We start from the raw sequence: 21,442 nt of genomic DNA on the forward strand, positions 1-21,442 counted from the left end.
TATTAAAAATAGTTTTAACAGAGCAGATGTTCCATCAGAGGAAGAATGAGATGCCAAACCAGGGTGGCTGTGTTCACTCAAGAGAGGGCTCAGGTGAATCAAGGGCCATGGCTGGAAGAAACAAATGTTGGTATCTCTGCTGACCCAAGTATGCTGAAATGGAGGCCAGTCAAGATAGAGTCCAGCAGCACCAAGCGGTCCCCAGAAGCTGAGTGAGTCCCTAGAAGCTGAGCCAGAGGTAGCAAGGGAAATAAATGCTGCCCCTTCCCTCAAGGCCCCTGGTGATGGTACCTTCAGTTCTTGCTTAGACCTGAGGCCCTGCAGGCATGGTTCTTTTTATGTCCCAGCCTCTGGGGCAAGCAGGTGTTGTTGCTGGCCTTGAGCTGCAGAGTCAGGGCCTCTGTTCTGCCAGGAGTGAGTCCACAGGAGCTGAGCCAGAGGCAACAGGAGAAACAAACGCTGCCCCTTCCCTCAAGGCCCCTGGACATTATTCACTTCTGTGGAATAATGTCCAGGGCGGGAGAAAGAACTCCTGCCTGTTGGAGGAAAGTGTGAATGTTCAAATTGGCCACCTTTATTAGCATTTAATGGTCTTGCAGCTTCAAAGTCTCGCTGCTTCCTCCCTGAGAGAATCCTTTGTTGGGAGGTGTTAACTGGCCCTGATTGTGTCCATTCTGGAATTCCCCTGCTTTTTGAATGTTGCTCTTAATTTACTTTACCAATTTTTGAGTTTTTAAATACCAGATTTTGTTCATTTTCATAGTTTCCTTCTTTCTGTTGAAATTTGTTCACATGCTTCTTGTCGATTTCAATGGCTTCTCTGTGTAATGTGATACGATGGTTGTCAGAGTGTCAGCATTTCTGTGTTCTCAAATAATATGCTGTGTCTAGGTTGACTCATCAGGTGCTCTGCTATGGCTGACTTCTCTTGCATTTATATATTGTTATATTGCTGTTTTTATTTTGTCCTAAATTGATGTTATGCATTTTAATGTGTTACATTTAACTCTGTGGATTGGGCTTGGCCCCATGTAAACTGCCCTGAGTCCCTTTGGGGAGATAGAGGCAGGGTATAAAAATAAAGTTGTTGTTGTTGTTGTTGTTGTTGTTGTTGTTGTTCTCTGGTTGAATTAGTCTGAAGTGTCTTTCATGTTCCTTCATTCATGTTTGGGCACTGTGTTTGGCTACGACTATTAAAAAACTACCAGCATCTGGCTACTAGTATTAAAAAAACTCCAAAATCAAGACAGTAAATGAAGACCAACACTCAGGGGAATTCCAGACAGGAAACAATCAGGGCCAACTAATGCCTCCCAACAAAGGATTCTCACAGCCAGGTTTTAAAGCTACAAAACCATTCATTGCTAATCAAGCTGGCCAATGGTAACATGCATGCGAGTTAAACAGACAAGAGTTCTTTCTCTCACCTTGGATATCATTCCACAGATAGATAGGTACACACACATACACACGCATACACAGTCCACTTGCCTAGTTTCCAACAGACCTCACAATCTCTGAGGATGCCTGCCACAGATGTGGGCAAAATGTCAGAAAGTAATGCTTCTGGAACATAGCCACACAGCCCGGAAAACTCACAGCAACTAGTGATTCTGGCCATGAACGTCTTCGACAACACATTGAACACTGCTTCACTTGCTATGTATAACATAAAAGACTCCTTGAAGCACCAACAAGTTTTACTTTGTTATTTTTGCTCAGCAGCACTTATGGAAATGAACAGACACTGCTCTGTTTACAAGATATCAGAGTAATGCTGTCTGATATCTCTTGAGTTAAAAAGTGTTAATGTTTTGGTTGAAAATATAGTGTGTTTTATTTTATTCTTTACTATGCACTACCATGGATATTTGAGAGAAAGCTAGGATGTTGACAGGCAAAACGTTAGCCCACCTCTTCAAGATCTTCCAATTCTTCCAGCCTTGTCCGCACCTTCTCAGAAACTGCAGATCCAGGAGTTGTTGCTTTTCCTGCAGGCAAATGTATGTTTAAATGCCAAAAACTGTGCCAAATATTTTGGATTGACATAAATCAGAGTTTAGCAAGTAGTTGCTCGCCAAATACTATTTTATTCCAATTGCTATTAAGTTCCACCAGCCTGAAGAACAGCAAGGGATGATGGAGCTTCTGGAAGGCCATTGCTTCCCCAGCTAGCCAAGGTGTAAAAACAGGCCACACATTGCCAAAAGTAAGCCTTTAAAATGGAGAACAACTGTTCAAACTTTATGGCTCATGACAAGACTTTGAGATGTCCTACTGGTGACTTTTTAAAATAATAATCATACTAATAATAATACTTTATTAATATCCTGCCATCATCTTACCGAAGGGACTCAGGGAGGCTCACAAAGTACTCAATTGTGCAAACATATAATACAACAAAGTACACAAACAAAATAACACAATAACAACAACAACAAGGTCCAAATAAATCATATATTATATTATATTCCATATAATATAATAATTCCATATGTTGCAATTATTTATATGCTAAATTTCAGTTTTCTAGACATTAAAGGGAAAGGACATATATGTTTTAAACCAAATATAGATATTTCTGGGTTGTTGTAGGTTTTTTTCGGGCTATATGGCCATGTTCTAGGCATTCTTAGGAGATAATGCCTCTAGAACATGGCCATATAGCCCGAAAAAACCTACAACAACCCAGTGATTCTGGCCATGAAAGCATTCAACAATACATAGATATTTCTGCATTTAATATCTGTATAGTCATCAGATCTGTGAGACTATGAGCATACAATGAAGCAAAAGAAGCAACAGCTTGTATTTATTCCCCCAGCCTTCCTTGGAGGCAATATAAAATCATATATAAAAACCTAAACACATAAGATCACAATACATAAAAACATAATGACACTGTAAATGTAAAATGTAACCATGATTCTTTGCGATGTGACATCATGTATTTACATGTTTGTCCTTTTATCATTTTATATGCGGTAGTCCCTGAGATGTGTATCCTGTTCTTTTGCTTCTATGTAATCAAGAAGTATGGCAATTTCAACATCGTTTTCATTAAGCAACATGTTTCTCTTTTCTATAAAATCAGGGGAAACACCTCTTCATACAATTTGACATACAAAATGACTTCTTACCTTTTTCGGATCCCATGTACAAATTCTGAAATGAAATAAAAACATTTTTATTAAAAAAACATGTGAATTTTCAAGCTTAGCTGTTCCCACTCACCAAAAACAAAGGTATATAAAAACATATGGCTTAAATATTTTGATGGAAGCCTGGAGGAGTGGAGGAGCAGTTCCTGTTGAGCTCAAGGGCAAGTTTCGATGTTGATATCTAATTACCTTGAGATTATTTTAAACTTTTAATTTTTAATTTTACCTGAAGACTGCTGACCTTGAACTCCTCCTCTCTTTTATTGAAGATTGTGCTGGTGTAGTTAACACAGTTTTAAAGTCTTTAGCTGCAAATTATTTGGAAACTGTTTGGAAAACACCTAAGCTGCCTTTGGAAGTGTTGATACATTAAACTTTTCTTACAATGGTTTATACAAGAAACAATTATAGGAGAAAGCTTTACCTCTGAATGGACAAACACTAGCAACTGAGAAGATACAGCTAGCTGTTGAGTCTGCTGAGACTGAGGAGGAGGCTTTTTGCAAGAAGAAGCAAAGTCAAGCAAAAATGACTAAATTTTTCCCTCTGGAAAAATGCACCAGGGGCAGTTGGTAAACTCTGAGGAGGGCCCAAGGATTACAAAGGTAGGCAATATTACTATGACTGCTGAAGAGCTGAAGGATTGGCCGATTGCCACCAAAGGGCTATTATTGAAGGAGAGTAAGATTATGGTCTCAGGAGGTGGGAGAAGCTTGGCTGAGGAACTGGCACAAGCCGAGATGGAGAGTTCTGAGGCTATTACAACACAAAATTGGAGCTTGGACCCGACGCCAGGAAAGCCCCCCCACCTTATCTCCAGAAGAGGTTCACTTTAATTCTCACACACCCAAGAATTTTTTACAACAGTATCCCTACTTCGACTTGCAACAAGGAGAAGAATCAAATGAGGGCTATTCGCACATGGAAGCTAAGTTTACTGCATTCTCTAATGATTTGCTGATAATTAAGAATTATCTACAGGAAAGTACGGGTACACTCCTGAGTACACTTGCAAAAATAATTAAGGCAGAAGTTTTGGAAAGTTGGTGCAACTGTGATCCTATTAAGGCAATATCTGCTTTCAACATTCTAGATACAACCAGGCAGGATGCAGCTACCTTACACTGTAGTGATAAAAGAACAAAACAGACAAAAGCAGATAAAAGCAAGCACCTTAAAGTCAACTGTAAGAGCCAGAAAAAAATCATGAACAGCAAAAGGGAGATGAAAAAAAAACTGCATGCAAACAAAAAGTTCCAGAAATCATCAACGCGATTTAAAGAAACTCCTAGCTCTAATTCCATCTTCAAAAACCTTGGTAAAAAAAAGGAGGAGAAGCAAAAAAAGTTTCCCAAAGCAGAGTCACAGTGCTACCAATGAGGGCAGAGTGGATAGAACCATAGTGACAAATCCAGAGCCGCAGAAGTTTAATATAACAACACAAACCGAATCTCAGGTGACCAATATGACAGGAGAGAAAGATGGTAGTAACCCAAAAAAGGTAGAGACAATAGATGGACCTAAATTGCCAACAGTAAAACAACAAAATTGTAGACAAAAGATTAATGGACATTATAAGGATAATTGGAACTTGGTCCTTATGCCAAACAAGCTGGTAATTTTAAAAGTTCCTAAACCAGGAAAGATTTTAAGTTTAGAAGATCGGAAAAATCATGTGATAGGACTTATGAATAATGTTCTACCAGGGGGGTTGTACACAACGGACATTGACCAGATTGATTACTTACATAATGACTCAATGCATGTTGATGCCATAATCTCCTTTATTGACCCAAATGTAGCTAAATTTGTTATAAGAGCTAGAGATTTATTTTCAAAATAGGCATCAGGATAACAAGATTTTTTAAGAAGGTCTTCACTCAAAAAGTCCCAGATGATACAGTGAGATTGGCAGAACAGCAACTTAAAGTGGGAAATGAACAATTGCTGAAACCCCACAAGGTTCAAGCTACCAGGCCAACAAAAGAAGAAAAAGGTTTTGATGGTGTGGGGAAACTTTTTTGTAACAAGGAACAGTCACTGGTAGAGGCATATGCAAATTTGCCAAAAAAAAAAGAGCAATGGGATATCCTAGAGAGGTTAGAGGCACTAAGTAGCCATTTAAGGGAAATATATACGGAAGGGCTATATCTTAATAAAGCAGGACAAACCAATCCAAAGGAATGGCAAAGAGCAGCTCAGAATAGTGAAAATTGGTTGGAGATGAGATTTTTAGACTCTGAGGAGAGATTTGAGCCTTCCATTAAACACCTCCCACTGACTCCAGAGGTGAAAGTCATGAAACCCCAAATTACTAATCCGTGTGTTGTTCATGACAATCCCTGGGAGGCCCTTATGAGTATTGAAGCAGAGGACAAGGGACAAATTGCAAAAGAAGCATGTATGTCAAATACAAATTGTGGTTTGAAACAGCCCCCAATCACCCTTTTATTTCAACATGTGGTGCCCAGAAATAAAGAGAATATGGTAATGGAGAACTCTATTCATCCACTCAGAAATAGTGATATTCAGAAACTTAGTTACCAAAGAAAGACAGGAGGATTATTAAATCTGACAAAGAGACAGCATGATAAGCTAGTAGAGCTTATGCAGGCTGAACTACACCTAACTGATCCTGGTTTGAATTACCATATATCACCATCCCTAACTCCAATGATGTTGAATAAGGCCTTGACAGGACAAAATTACCTAGAAGTTGACAACTCTGACCAAAACTATCAAGAACAGGGGCAGATTCCTTTAGAGCCCTCATTGAACAAGGGGGAGGTGGAGACAATTCTCCAGACACTCCCTCCTGATGAGACTCCATGGAACAAGAAAGAAGAACAATTACAGCCTCTGTGAAGTCTCGGCCTCCATGAGACTCCATGGAACAAGAAAGAAGAGCAATTACAACCTCTGTGAAGTCTCGGCCTAGTTTCTATTTGCTCCCTGGAGGTGGACTGTTCCATTCTGCTAAGTTTTAGAGTAGTACCTTAGGATCCCCCTAGAGGCCGAGCTCTGTTGGTTCAGCCTTTTTATTCCATTCTGTTTGGACATAGCTTGTAGTAGTTAGCCAGAAAGTGTCTGGTCTGGCTTAGCAGTCTGAACAGGCAATCCTTAGTCCGTACAAGTCACATAGAACACAGATGAACATGCCTCAGAGAACATAGAGAATAGTAGTATTTGTCCAAAGAACATAGATAGTACATGCCCCAGAGTTTATAGAGAGTGCTTACCTCATAGAAAATATAGTTATTGTTAGTTCAGAGCACATACCACCATTATATCTCATAGCCTCCTGTTATTTATATTTACCTCAGAGTTATACCTTATACCTGTTCCTTATTATTCTAATTCTATACCATCAAGAATCAAACTGCACCTTCATACCTTGTTTTGATTCACCTTGATTGTTCAGTAAACTTAATTGGTTAAATTTAGTCTTGTCTCTAGAGTTTTATTTTGGGTGAATTAAAGTAAATACGGGGCATACCGATGGTCACTGGGAAAATAGACACATATAGTTTTCTCATCAAACCTTCCCGGTGTGCCATCACAACCTCTGGTGAGGACAACAGAACATCCCCATAATAACTGTTTTTATGTGGTCTATTGATAATATTATATTAGATTTTGAATCAAATGAACTGTCTGTATCCTTATGCCCTATCCCACGATGTCATACAGAACAGTCTGCCTGTGGGAAAAATATACAAATGGTTTCTTGGAATGTAGCTGGATGGAAGGAAGCGGTGGATAATGAATTAGTAGGTTTCCTTTCCAAATTTGATATAATAGCCATTCAGAAAAGTTGGTTAACGGGGGAGGAGGACCCAGTAAAACTCCCAGGCTTCCAAAGCTGTTAAGTACCGGCCCAAAAACAAAAAAATAAAGGGCGAGCTTCTGGTGGACTTTGCATTCTCATCAAGCAAGAGCTGCAATGGGCGGGTGAGAAACTATACATTGAGAATAAATTTTCTCATCTATTAGTTGTGAAATTTAGATACAAGGATTTTGAAGTCATTTTAGTAAATGTGTATATTTACTAACACATCCTTCTATTATAATACTAATCACTGGATTTGTTTAGAAGTAGTAATGGATGAATTAACCACATCATATCCCCAATCTATAATAATATTACTTGGTGACTTTAATGCCAAATTAGGACCATCCCTCTATGATTTTGCTCAGAAGAACAGATTCGCAAATGAATTCTTCAAGAATCATCCAGAAACTTAGAGCGTACAATTACTGGTGAAAAATCAATGTAATGGAGCCTGCTAGATTCCCAAAATTGTGCCTATTAGAACAGATAAAATCCCAACTACCTACCTCCTGGATTACACATCTGACAAATTATATAAGAAGTTGTGGGCTTCCTGTCTTCTGCACCTCAAATGACCATGTAAGAAAGGATGCTATACAAAGAATTTTGGATATAGAAGCACAAAAAGATATAGCCACCCTCAGTAAGCCTGCTAACCTAAGCAGTCAATATAAACGTACCTTTCAAACTGCTAACTACTTAAAAATGCAAATACCAAAACATCTCAAGGAGGTATTTACTCGAGCCAGATTTGATCAGCTCAAGACAATGGTTAGATACGGGAGATTTAACAGCATCCCTTATAATGAAAGGAGTTGTATCTGCGGGGCACCTGAAACTGCGGATATAGCACACATATTATTTGATTGCACATTGTATCAAAAGGTGAGAGACTTCCCCTTGGTCCATATATAAAACTGACAATGTATTGGGATTCTCACATCAGAACAACATATTTTATGTGTGGCCAAGACCCAAAAATCTATATATATAAAATCCGAAGTGGCGTCGTATGAGGAAGCAAAACTCAAAACCCCCCCAACAGAAATTAACCAAAATTCCCATGCACAAACCTCAACCCACTAGGTACAAACAAACCCAATCAAAATCAAAAAACAACACAACACCACACTCACAAAACGGCAAAACAACTGAGCATGCGCATTGGCACCCAGCCGCAAGTTCCCTGGCACGCGCAAATGGCCTGGCGGCCAACGTTCCCTCCACGCAAGCCACACCCCCATCCTCACGCCGCGCTGCTTCCCGCCCTGTCCAAACCATCGCAACTCACCCTCCTTCATCTTACCCTGCTCACGCCGCCACACACACACACACACTCACGCCGGTAAGACACGCCCCCTCCCTCCCTCCCTGTCTCACTCTTTCCCTCCTCCCACCCTTCGCCGGTAAGACATGCCCTCTCCCTTCGCTGCGGCGGGCCCAAGCACACTCACGCCGGTAAGACACGCCCCCTTCCTTTCCCCCCACCCCTTCCCTCCCTGACTCACTCCTCCCAGTCGCAAACACACACACACACACACACACACACACAACGCTCCTTCACTCCTCCCCCCGCCGCCCACACACACCTTCCGCTACACACACACACATTCACGCCAGTAAGACATGCCCCCTTCCTTCCGGCACACACACACACACCCTCACCCCCCACCCCCACCCCCACCCCCCCGCGCGGCACACACACACACAGGCTTCCTCCCAACCTGTTGGGAAAGCAGCAGCAATGGCAGCAGCAACGGAGCATCCACGCAAGGAAGACGGGGAGGGGGAGGAGGAAGGTCCACGGTGCTTGAATGAAGGACCTTCCTTCTCTCCCTCCCTTCCCTTCTTTCCTCCCTTTCTTTCCTTTTCTTCCTTCCTTCTTCCTTTCCTTCTTTCCCTCCTTCCCTTCCTTCCTGTCCATCCTTCCTTTCCTTCTTTTCCTCCCTCCCTCCCTTTCCTCCTTCTTTCCCTTGCTTCATTTCCTTCCCTCCCTCCTTTCTTCCCCTCCTTCCTTCCTTCTCCTCCTTCCCTCCCTCCCCTTTTCCTTCCTTCCTGTCCCTCCTTCCTTCTTCCTTTCCTTCTTTTCCTCCCTCCTTTCCCTTTCTTCATTTCCTTTCCCTTCATTTCCATCCCTCCATCCTTTCTTCCCCTCCTTCCTAACTCCTTCCTTAGATCTCCTCCCTCCCTCCCCTTTTCCTTTCTTCCTGTCCCTCCTTCCTTCTTCCTTTCCTTCCCTCCCTCCCTCCCTCCTTTTCCTCCTTTCCCTTTCTTCATTTCCTTCCCCTTCATTTCCTTCCCTCCCTCCTTTCTTCACCCCCTCCTTTCTTTCCCTCCTTCCACCCTCCCTTCCTGTCCCTCCTTTTCCCCTTCCTTCCCTTCTTTCCCTCCCTCACTTTTTCCTTCCTTCCTGTCCCTCCTTCCTTCTTCATTTCCTTCTTTTCCTCCCTCCCTTTCCTCCTTCTTTCCCTTTCATTTCCTTCCAACCTTATTTCCTTCCCTCCCTCCTTTCTTCATCCCCCTCCTTCCTTCCACCTTCCTTCTCCTCCCTCCCTTCATGTCCCTCCTTTTCCCCCCTTCCTTCCCTTCTTTCCCCCCTCCTTTTTTCCTTCCTTCCTGTCCCTCCTTCCTTTCCTCCTTCTTTCCCATTCTTCATTTCCTTCCCCTTCATTTCCTTATTAAATGGAAGGGACAGTCAAGAAGTAATGAGATGAGGGAAAAAGGGAAGGAAGAAAGGAGAGAAGCAGGGAGGAAAGAAACAGGTAGAGATGGAAGAAAGATGAGACATAGGGAAAGAAAAAGAAGAAAGGAAGGAAAGAAAGAAGGAGAGAAAGAGGGAGGGAAGGTTGGCCACAGCAACGCGTGGCAGGGCACAGCTAGTAACATATAAAACAGCTCTGTACTTAAGCAAAACAATACGTCTGAGAACCACATGTGTAGGGCTGATTGGGGTAAATTGTAGGGGTGATAATGAAATATGATGTATATACTCAGCTTGATAGGTTTATCAGTTTTATCACGTTTTATCATATTTATTTACTGTATTGTTATAAGTGTCGTATTTTAACTTATTAAGTGGAGTGTGATAAGGTCTTGACAGTCCTTGTTGTTCTATTTCTTATTGTGATATGACCTAAGGGCTAATCAATAAAATTACTACTGCTGCTGCTTAAACATTTTAGACTGTTCTGTAATAAAAGTAAACTTTTAATTCTAATATGCTTATATTTGGTTACTGCAGAGAACAACAATGCCTTTAAATATAAACCAGAGGAGAATAACAGGGGCTGCTGTGGTTTGGAGGATTTAATCTGAATTATTTTAATACTAATGATGTTCAATACGGTTTTAATATTTCTATATTCATATTCAGACAGGGAAAAACTGTGCAGCTCAAATTCTTAATTTGACTGAGTTTATCAAGGCACGATATGAGAAAGGTTGCATTACGGGAACAGTTTTTGTGGACCTTACAGTGCAACATAGGAAATTGCTGTATAAAGTCTACCTTTATACGGAACAGTCCAGGACTATGATTTAACAAAAACTGTCTAGGACCTCCTAGAAAACTGCAGCTTCTATATAGTTTCAAGCCAGAAAAAATAGATGGAGGAGGCAAAATAATGGTCTATCTCAAGGCAACGTTCTTGCACCGATCTTGTTTAACATCTTTACAAATGATCAACCACAACCACCACTCACAAGGAGATATATATACACTGATGGCCTTGGCCTAACAACACAAGTAAAGGACTTCGAAACAGTCAAAAACTATCTTCCGAATGCCTTGAAAGATCTCTCCAGCTACTTCAAAAATAACCACCTGAAGCCTAACCCGGCCAAGACACAAGTGTGTGCTTACTACCTAAGGAACCGTGAATCCAAAAAGAAATTGAAAGTTACCTGGTAAGGCCAAGAGCTTGAACACTCTTCCCACCCTAAATATCTCGGTGTCGCCTGAGATTGAATACTAACATTTAGGAAACACTGTATGAACACCAAGCACAAAGTAACTGCAGACAATAACATCCTGCGGAAACTTACTGGCAGCACATGGGATGCAGACCCAAAATTGATAAGAACATCAGCCTTGGCCTTGTCTTACTCAACTGCTGAGTATGCTTGCCCTGTTTGGCATAAGTTTGTTCACACAAAGCAGGTGAATATAGCACTAAATGAAAAATGTAGAATAATCACGGGATGTCTTAAACCTACATCTGCTGATAGACTCTATAAGTTAGCTGGCATTGCTGACAAGGAAAAAAAATAACACTACTAATTTTCCTTTTATATTCAATCCCTTTTATTGTTTTTCCTCTCCTCCCCTTCCAAACCCTTCCGTAGCCTTCTCCACCTCCTGTGAACAATTTCTCTTGATTATCGCTTCCTCGCAGGACTGCTCTCCTCCTCCAGATTCCTTTGTTGACGCTGACCTTGCTTCAGGTATGTTCATTTTATTTATTTATTTATTTATTTATTTAACTTGTATACCGCTACTCCCAATTTGGCTCAGAGCGGTTTACAGAAATAGATTAAAACAATACAATTAGCTTTAAAACAACCATAACAATGATAATAGGTAGCAAGGACAGACATAGCCTAGGTTGTTCACCCATCAAAAGCTTGCCGGAAAAGAAAAGTTTTACAGGCTTTCCGAAAAGCAGATTAAGTCTTGAATGGTTCGAGTTTCCACCGGAAAGGCATTCCATAAATAAGGGGCTACGATCAAGATAGCTCTATGCCTAGTAGATGACAAGTGATAGGCCCGGATGTGAGGTACTGGGAGCAAATTTTGGTCTTCAGACCGGAGTAATCTCTGGGGTTGGTAGGGGATAAGCGGGCCCTCAGGTACGCTGGCCCCAGACCATATAAGGCCTTAAAGGTTAGTACCAGCACCTTGAAAGTGATCCGGTACTCAATCGGTAGCCATGTTGGCAGGGCAGCAGTCAAATGCTTATTTTCTCAAGCTTTGAATCATGTCCTGACACAAAGCAAGAATGGGCAACATGGAAGTCCGTGAAGAGACTCAGAAGCAGAGTGGGCAGATCAAAAGACAACCTGGCTAAATGGCACGGCCTAGGAGAACACTCCACTTTGTGTAACTGTGGAGCAGAACAAACAACTCCACATTGTGTGCTTGCCCACAATGCTCTGCCCTATGCACAGAGGAAGAACTGCTTAAAGCTACAGACAATTAGGTCACTGTTGCCCTTTTTGGTCTAAAATTATTTAGCCTCTATTTTATCTGTGTTATACTTATTTATTTATGCAATGATTTTGACATGAAATAAATTTGTATATTTGTGTATTTTAAATTTTATGCTGATGTTTTTATGTTAAGCTGCTTTGAGTCTCCTGCAGGAGAGATAAATAAGGGTATTAATAATAATAATAATAATAATAATAATAATAATAATAATAATGTTATTGAGTTCATGTTTCACAGAAGCATTTGGCTGAACATCACAGGCTACATTAAATAGACATTTGGTCTGATCTAGTGCAGCCCATCTTATGGTCTTGACACAAATAATTCAGAAATATGCTAAATGTTCTGAAACAGTAAAACAAAACAAGCGAAACCCAGAATGCTATATCAACAATACTGAATATGGAATTTCAGACACTTTTATCCTGCATCAAATTGGTCTGCCTTATTGCTTAATGATTGTTTTAAGAGCAAGGATGAGATGCTAACTCACAATAGAGAGCTTTTCATTTGTTGTATATCGAGAGAGGATATCACCCCGCTTGCTTGACCAAGGTTCAAAGTCGCTTCCCACACTTAAACTCTCTTCTTTGTCACATTTCTTTCTGGTGCTCTCCTACAAAAAAAAATTTCACATAAATGAGAAAACTGGGATCAGACAGAGAGAAAAAGGCATATTTTCAAAGGTCTTTTTAATGCATTATGAATATTTTAAGCCTCCTTGAAGGCTAAAAGTGCTTTTCAGGGCAACTCACAAAGTAAAAAGAAATCTAACAACAATAATGAAAATTAGTAAAAAGTGGTGGCAAAAAACCCCTAATATCCTATCTTTTTATATAAAAAGACTCCCCTACAATCCTGCAAATGACTGCATGCAAACCTATCAGCAATCTTGTATAAAGACAGAACTTGAAAGGAAAGAAGGAGAAATGACTCAAGGGTTTTCCTGAAGGTTTGTAGTAGAACCAGTAAGTAATCCATTTATGAAAATTGGAGGACACAAGTTTTGTATTATGTCATCATCACCCCCTGTGATGCAGCAGATTAAACCGCTGAGCTGCTGAACTTGCTAACCAAAAGGTCGGTGGTTCAAATCTGGGGAACAGGGTGAGCTCCCGCTGTTAGCTCCAGCTTCTGCCAACCTAATAGTTTGAAGACATGCAAATGTGAATACTGCTTCTGTGGAAAGGTAACAGTGCTCCATGCAGTAATGCTGACCACATGACCTTGGACAATGCTGGATCTTCGGCTTAAAAATGGAGATGAGCACCACCCGCTAGAGTCAGACATGATTAATGTCAGGGGAAACTTTTATCTTTACCTTTACATCATCACTATCATAGTTATAATCCCACCTTTCTCCCTGTCAGTGCCAAAACAAGCCATACAAATGCCTTTCCTCCTTATCCCACAATGTATTAATTATTATTAGTTCCATTTATAACAGTTTTTCCTTCAATCGGCTCAACGTGGGTCTCCTCCACCCTACTTGATCCTCATTGTAACTCTATGAGATAGGCCAAACTGAGGCCCCATCTACACTGACATATAAAATCCATATTATCTACTTTGAACTGGATTATATGAAAAAAGAAGATAACTATAGTTACAGTCAGCATTGGGTCTGCAGTTGCTGCAAATAATGACAAAGGATCCGTGCCATCCAACACACTGCTCAGATGATCCATCATGGAACTGACGATGTAGAAGACGTGCTTCCTTTACGTCCTAATTTCTTTGTCTTAGATTCAGTGACCTGTGAAATACATAACAGTTGCCAAAGCGATCTGAAAGAACCATGAGGAAGATACAGCAAACAGAGACTATTCAGTTCTATTGAAAAGACAGTTCCACTACATTTCCTCTGTCCAGCTCCCACTCCATTAGGCTGAGGAAAGAGAGAGGGGGAGAAAGAGAAGGAAAACAAGACATCAATCCTTCTGAGAACCATGTGTCATTTATGATCCTATTAGTTTTTACTGTAATTTTATTTTAGGAGTCAAGTGGCTATTCTAAATAAGTCAGTGTGACTCAATGTCTCCACATTATTCCAAAATAAAAGTACTATTTGGGCAGCATATTGCAAAAGTAAAATAAATATTCTTCTGACAGTCCTCTTCTGACAATCTGAAAAGACTTGCAGATGTAGCTGGATTTGCCTCAGGTTTGAGATGGTAGATTACATCTGTAGTATTCACACAGCCCTGCTCATACTTATTGAATTAAGGGAAGCCTAAGCCTTTCCTAGTGTTATGTTGTCCCGCCTACATGGAATATGTGAAGAGGACAATATGCTGCCCCTGCTCCTTCCAAAGTTTTCCTTCTCAAAAATGAATATTTCTCTACACATGTAGGCTCTCAATGTGATTCGAGATCCTTTACATTCAGCAGGCTGAATGATTTCTCATTTTTCATTTCAGCAGGATAGCGAAAGGGCTGCAATGGCACAGTGGGTTAAATCACTAAGCTGCAGAACTTGCTGACCAGAAGGTTGGCGATTTGGATGAGCTTCCATTGTTAGGCCCAGCTTCTGACAAACTATTTATTTATTTATTTACAGCATTTATATTCTGTCCAGCTCACCCCGAAGGAAACTCAGGGCAGATCACAGAACACATACACGGCAAACATTAAATGCCGTTAAACAGACAGGAAAGACAACAGCTAAAGGTATTATGTAGGTATTTTTCCCCAACTTTGGTGTCCTGGAGGTTGTGCTTCATTCCAGCCACAGGGGGTGCTGTTGCTCCATCCTCTATGATGAAGACCCCTTGATCACAGACCTCCTCCTTCCATTAATCGCCGGCATTTTCTGGTATTTCTTTTATGGTGCCGTAACATACCTCCTCGCTTAACTGGTGCCTAATTTCTCTACTCACAGCTCACAGCTGTTTTCGAACTGTTTAAGTAGACAGTAAGCTGGGCTTAAGGTCGGATGCTCACCCCAACCCAGGCTTCAAACTGTCAACCTTTTGATTGGTAAGCTGTATTGATGCTGATGATTAGCCAGCTGTGCTAAACATGGTTCTACAAGTTCAAAAACATGCAAATGTGAGTAGATCAATATGTACCGCTTTGGCGGGAAGGTAACAGCACTCCGTGCAGTCATGCCAGCCTCATGACCTTGGAAGCACCTATAGAAAATGCCAGCTCTTTGGCTTAGAAATGGAGATGAGCACCCCCCCCCCCCCCCAAAGACTGACTTGACTAGACTTCATGTCAAGGGGAAACCTTTACCTTTTGGATAGTGAAAGAGGCATATGCCACTTCTAATATCTTAGCTAGATAACATAACATTGGAACAGAGCTTAAGATGACTGTATTTCGGTATCTTTTGCTTGGAGAAAAGAAGGATGAAAGAAGGGGACACGATTGTTGTTCATTCGTTCAGTCGTCTCCGACTCTTCATGACCTCATGGACCAGCCCACGCCAGAGCTCCCTGTCGGCCGTCACCACCCCCAGCTCCTTCAGGGTCAGTCCAGTCACTTCAAGGATGCCATCCATCCATCTTGCCCTTGGTCGACCCCTCTTCCTTTTACCTTCCACTTTCCCCAGCATAATTGTCTTCTCTAGGCTTTGCTGTCTCCTCATGATGTGGCCAAAGTACTTCAACTTTGTCTCTAGTATCCTTCCCTCCAGTGAGCAGTCGGGCTTTATTTCCTGGAGGATGGACTGGTTGGATCTTCTCGCAGTCCAAGGCACTCTCAGAAATTTCCTCCAACACCACAGTTCAAAAGCATCTATCTTCCTTCGCTCAGCCTTCCCTAAGGTCCAGCTCTCACATCCGTAGGTTACTACAGGGAATACCATGGCTTTGACTAGGTGGATCTTTGTTGCCAGTGTGATGTCTCTACTCTTTGCTATTTTATCGAGATTGGACATTACTCTCCTCCCAAGAAGTAAGCGTCTTCTGATTTCCTGGTCACAGTCTGCATCTGCAGTAATCTTTGCACCTAAAAATACAAAGTCTGCCACGGCCTCCACATTTTCTCCCTCTATTTTCCAGTTGTCAATCATTCTTGTTGCCATAATCTTGTTTTTTTTTTATGTTTAGCTGCAACCCGGCTTTTGCACTTTCTTCTTTCACCTTGATTAGAAGGTTCCTCAGCTCCTCCTCGCTTTCAGCCATCAGAGTGGTGTCATCTGCATATCTGAGGTTGTTAATGTTTCTTCCGGCAATTTTCACCCCAGCTTTGCATTCATCAAGCCCCACACATCGCATGATGTGTTCTGCATACACATTAAAAAGGTTGGGTGAGAGTATGCAGCCTTGCCGTACGCCTTTCCCAATATGGAAACAGTCTGTTGTTCCGTGGTCAGTTCTTACTGTTGCTACTTGGTCCTTGTACAGATTCCTCAGGAGAGAGACAAGGTGGCTTGGTATGGCCATCCCACCAAGAACTTGCAACAATGTATTATGATCCACACAGTCAAAGGCTTTAGAATAGTCAATAAAACAGAAATAGATGTTTTTCTGAAACTCCCTGCCTTTCTCCATTATCCAGCGGATATTGGCAATCTGGTCTCTGGTTCCTCTGCCTTTTCTAAACCCAGCTTGAACATCTGGCAACTCTCGCTTCATGTATTGCTGGAGTCTTCATTGCAGGATCTTGAGCATTACCTTACTGGCATGAGAAATATGGGCCACTGTATGGAAGTTTGAGCAGTCTTTCGCATTTCCCTTTTTTGGTATGGGGATATAAGTTGATTTTTTTCCAGTCAGATGCCATTCTTTTGTTTTCCATATTTGCTAGCATATGGCATGCATCACCTTGACAGCATCATCTTTTAAGATTTTAAACAGTTCTGCTGGAATCCCGTTGTCTCCTGCTGCCTTGTTGTTAGCAATGCTTCTTAAGGCCCATTCAACCTCACTCCTCAGGATGTCTGGTTCTAATTCATTCACCACACCGTCAAAAATATCCTCGATGTTATTATTCTTCCTATACAGATCTTCTGTATAGTCTCGCCACCTTCTCTTGATCTCTTCAGCTTCTGTTAGGTCCCTGCCATCTTTGTTTCTTATCATAGCAATTTTTGCCTGAAATTTACCTCCAATGTTTCTAATTTTCTGGAAGAGGTCTCTTGCCCTTCCTATTCTGTTGTCTTCTTCCACTTCCATGCATTGCTTATTTAAAAATAGTTCCTTATCTCTTCTGGCTAACCTCTGGAATTGCGCATTTAACTGGGCATATCTCCCCTTATCACTGTTTCCTTTTGCTTTCCTCCTTTCTTGGGTACTTCCAGTGTCTCAGCAGACAACCATTTTGCCTTCTTGGTTTTCTTTTTCTTTGGGACGTACTTTGTTGCTGCCTCCTGAACAATGTCGCAGACTTCTGTCCATAGTTCTTCTGGGACTCTATTTACTAAATCTAGTCCTTCAAATCTGTTCTTCACTTCCACTGTATATTCGCTAGGAATGTTAGTGAGATCCTATCTAACTGGTCTGTGTATTTTCCCTGATCTCTTTAGTTTTATTCTAAATTGAGCAATAAGAAGTTCGTGATCTGAGCTACAGTCAGCCCCAGGTCTTGTTTTCACCGACTGGATGGATGTCTGTCACCTTTGGCTGCAAAGGATGTAGACAATCTGATTTCGGTGTTGACCATCTGGTGAAGTCCATGTATAAAGCCGTCTTTTAGGTTGTTGGAAGAGAGTATTCGTTATACACAATGAGTTTTCCTGGCAAAATTCTATCAGCCTGTCTCCTGCTTCATTTTGTTCGCCAGACCATGCTTGCCTGTGATCCCAGTTGTCATTTGACTTCCCACCTTGGCATTCCAGTCTCCTGTAATGAAAGTAATGTCTCTTTTTGGTGTATTATCCAGTAAGTCCTGCAGATCCTTGTAGAACTGATCTACTTCTGCTTCTTCAGCAGCTGTGGTTGGGGCATATATTTGGATCACTGTAATGTTGAAAGGCTTTCCTTGCACTCGAATTGAGATCATTCTGTCATTTTTTGGGTTGTATCCAAGCACTGCTTTAGCGAATTTCTTATTAATTATGAAGGCTACTCCATTTCTTCAATGTTCCTCTTGTCCACAGTAGTAGATCTGGTGGTCATCTGATGTGAAGTGGCCCATTCCAGTCCATTTCAGACATTCTGACCCCCAGAATGTCTATCTTTAGTCTTGACATCTCACCAATAACAACATCCAATTTGCCCTGGCTTATAGATCTTACATTCCAGGTTCCTATGGTGTGTTGATCTTTAGAGCATCGGATTCGTCGTTCACCTCCAGTACCGTCGGCCGCTAGCCTTCCTTTCGGCTTTGAGCTAGCTGCGTCATCACATCTGGGGCTAGTTGAACTTATCCTCTGCTCCTCCCCAGTAGCATTTTGGCCATCTTCCGACCTCGGAGTCTCATCTTCCAATGGCATACCGACATATCTCTGGTTGTACTGGTCCATTTAGTTTTCTTGGCAAGGATACTGGGGTGGTTTGCCATTGCCTTCCCCAGGGATCACGCTTGATCTGACCTCTCTGCCACGACCGTCCATCTAGGGTGGCCCTTCACGGTTTCGCTCATGAGATCATTGAGGTGCTCAAGCTCCAGCGCCGCAACAAGGCGGTGATCCTTTGCTGGGGGGGGGACACGATAGCCATGTTTAAATATTTGAAAGAAGGTCCCATTGAGGAGGAAGGGGCAAAGCTTGTTTCCTGCTGCCCTGAAGACAAGGATACAATGGAGCCACAGATTCAAATTGCAGGAAAATAACTTCCACCTAAACATTAGGAAGAACTTCCATATGGTAAGAGCTATTTGGCAGCGGAATACACTGCAGTCTTGAAGCATAAAGGAGCCTCCTTGTCTGAAGGTTTTAAGAAGTGAGTGGATGGCTATTTGTCAGGAGTGCTTTGATTGTGTTCTCAAGCCTGGCAACAAGGGGTTGGACTGGATGGCACTTGGGGACTCTTACAAATCTATGATTCTGCGATTCAGCAAGGTCAGGAAAACATCTGTGCTGCAGATGTTATCTACTACCTCTTAACTTACAGATACAATTAAAGCTGCAATCAGAAATAGATTTTATCATGCTTGGAGAATTACTGAATTGTTTAACTCCAATATATGTGATTTATATTAATTGTATTGTTTTTGTTTATTCCTTTGTTGTTTTATTGATGCGTTATTGGGCTTGGCCTCATGTAAGCTGCTCTGAGTCCCTTGGGGAGATGGTGCCAGAGTATGTATAAATAAATAAATAAATAAATTATTATTATTATTATCATCATTATTATTATTATAGTGCTTCCTCCCAAATAAGATCAGATCTTTACTGATTTAAAACAATGAGATAACAAGAAGTTCTATTACTATTCTAAACTGAATTATCATGCACAGCTTGGCTTCTCTTACATGTTTCTTTGTTGTTACTGGGCAAAAATGTGTACAGCGATGTAGCTAAACAGGCTTGAAACAGCTGTTCTAGAGAATACCACAGCTAAAAGAGCATCACTACTTTATTGTAAAAATGGAAAACAGCTGACTTTCCAGATGTTTGGAATTTCCATTCCCATAATCCCTGACTATGGGACCATCTGGGAATTGAAATCCAAAACATCCAAAGGAACAAACGTTCCTCAACTAAGCTTTATTTGTTGTTCCTGTGACGTGGGTTTTCCTCCTCTGACTTCTCAGTTTGCTCGATCACAGGCCAACATAACAATGCATACTTTTTGATGCAATAGAATAGAAGAAACTTACAATTATGGGTTTGAGTGGATGGTAGTCTCCAAACCCCACAGAAACAGGCTCCAGCCTGCATGATTCTAATTCACGGGTGTAATTTCTTGGTCGTGCATGCCTGAAGGAGGAAAGTGTAAAGATCATCATTATTTAAAAAGCCAAGTCAAATAAATCTATATTTTATAATTTTGCCTTTACTTCTCCAATCTAATATGTATCTTTTCTGCCCATTCTTGCTTTTCTGTATAATCTTTGACTCACCTTTACTGAGGCTGGACTAAAACATATCCTACCAAAACACACACACATATATCTAAACCATCATCCACCAGATAGTCTTTTTAAAAAATCCCAAGCCCCATTTTGCTTCCTTTTCCCCCCCTTTGCCATTTATTTCCACTCTCTCTCCTATCCAATAACTACCTAACCCATAATCCCTTCCCTTATGCCACATTCCCTATCCCATCATCTGTGTCAGCCCAAACCCCCTGTGGATATGGAAATCTAGAGGATTTCCCTTCTTCACCCACAGGTCCTTTCTGTGTGTGTTTTTCCTTCCCAAGGGGGATCAGCCCATCTAGCATCTAGATGTACTTGCCTTCCTAGGACCCTCATGTGGATGCCCTACTATCCTTTTCTATAATTTCATATTTTCTTCCCCCATGGGAGGCACGAGAGAGATAGGACCCCTTGAGGTTCTCATGGCCTGTGAGCACCAGGCCTCCAGTATGGGTTACCCTTGTAACCACAGCTTCTCGTGTGTGTATATGTATAATCTTTTCTATGCTTTTGTATCACTTTATGAAATTATTGGCGAAGTCACCAACTTGTTCTTGCAATGACCTTTGCCCGCATTTTTCCTGTCCTGGGAAGATCAGCCAACATCGTGCCAGGCTTCATTTACATTTGATTGGATTTCATCAGCTACCTCAATGGAACCCATACAACCCAGGTAACACAGAGGATAACAAGAGATCAGATGGACCACCCTTCCTTTGTGTTACTGTTTGGACACTACATGACATTTGCCAACTCAGCATGGAGTTTCCAGTCATGGGATACCATGCCACCGTCTCGGAAAGGCTATTTTCTCCCCTTTGTTATTCCCAGCCATTGGACACTTATATGAACAGTATTTTCTGTTGGGACTTGCTTGGGAGCTTGGTGTTTGGAATACTGGGCTCGATCAGAGACTGCATACACAAAGGACAAGAAAGGTTTCGGGAGACCTATCAGGGTCATTGTGCCCATACACCAGGGATATTTGATATTTGATCCCATTATCAGTCATAATCTCATCCATTGTTTTGAAACCTGACAGCCCCTCCCCAACCACTGGACAGAGAGAAATCTCCATCTGAGGCAGCCAGTGCCCTCTCATTGGCTGAGGCATGCCAAACTTCCGCCTCTCCAGGAAGCCCCACCGGCTCAGCCAATCACAGCAAAACCAGGTGCAGCTGGGATTGAGGTGGGATTTTGAACTTGTAAAGTATATAAAAGTGGATGTTTTACTGTGTCAGGTATCTCAGCTTATTTTGAGCGGGCTAC

General features: G+C 41.6%; 1 protein-coding gene across 5 annotated transcripts in view; it reads right to left on the minus strand.

Annotated features, from left to right (window-relative positions):
- LOC137095176 (VPS35 endosomal protein-sorting factor-like) overlaps window positions 1-21,442 on the minus strand; it is a 108,791-nt gene that overhangs the window by 63,484 nt on the left and 23,865 nt on the right. For all 5 annotated transcript variants that reach the window (XM_067461538.1, XM_067461537.1, XM_067461534.1 and 2 more), the window contains exons 2-6: window positions 19,913-20,012; window positions 13,813-13,958; window positions 12,696-12,818; window positions 3,141-3,165; window positions 1,915-1,991 (exon numbers count right to left, since the gene is read on the minus strand). In XM_067461538.1, coding sequence (XP_067317639.1) covers window positions 1,915-1,991; window positions 3,141-3,165; window positions 12,696-12,818; window positions 13,813-13,893 — 306 coding nt within the window. In that variant the 5' untranslated portion in view covers window positions 13,894-13,958; window positions 19,913-20,012. The remainder of the gene's footprint in view (window positions 1-1,914; window positions 1,992-3,140; window positions 3,166-12,695; window positions 12,819-13,812; window positions 13,959-19,912; window positions 20,013-21,442) is intronic.

Source organism: Anolis sagrei, chromosome Y (assembly GCF_037176765.1).
Source record: "Anolis sagrei isolate rAnoSag1 chromosome Y, rAnoSag1.mat, whole genome shotgun sequence".
NCBI lineage: Eukaryota > Metazoa > Chordata > Lepidosauria > Squamata > Dactyloidae > Anolis > Anolis sagrei.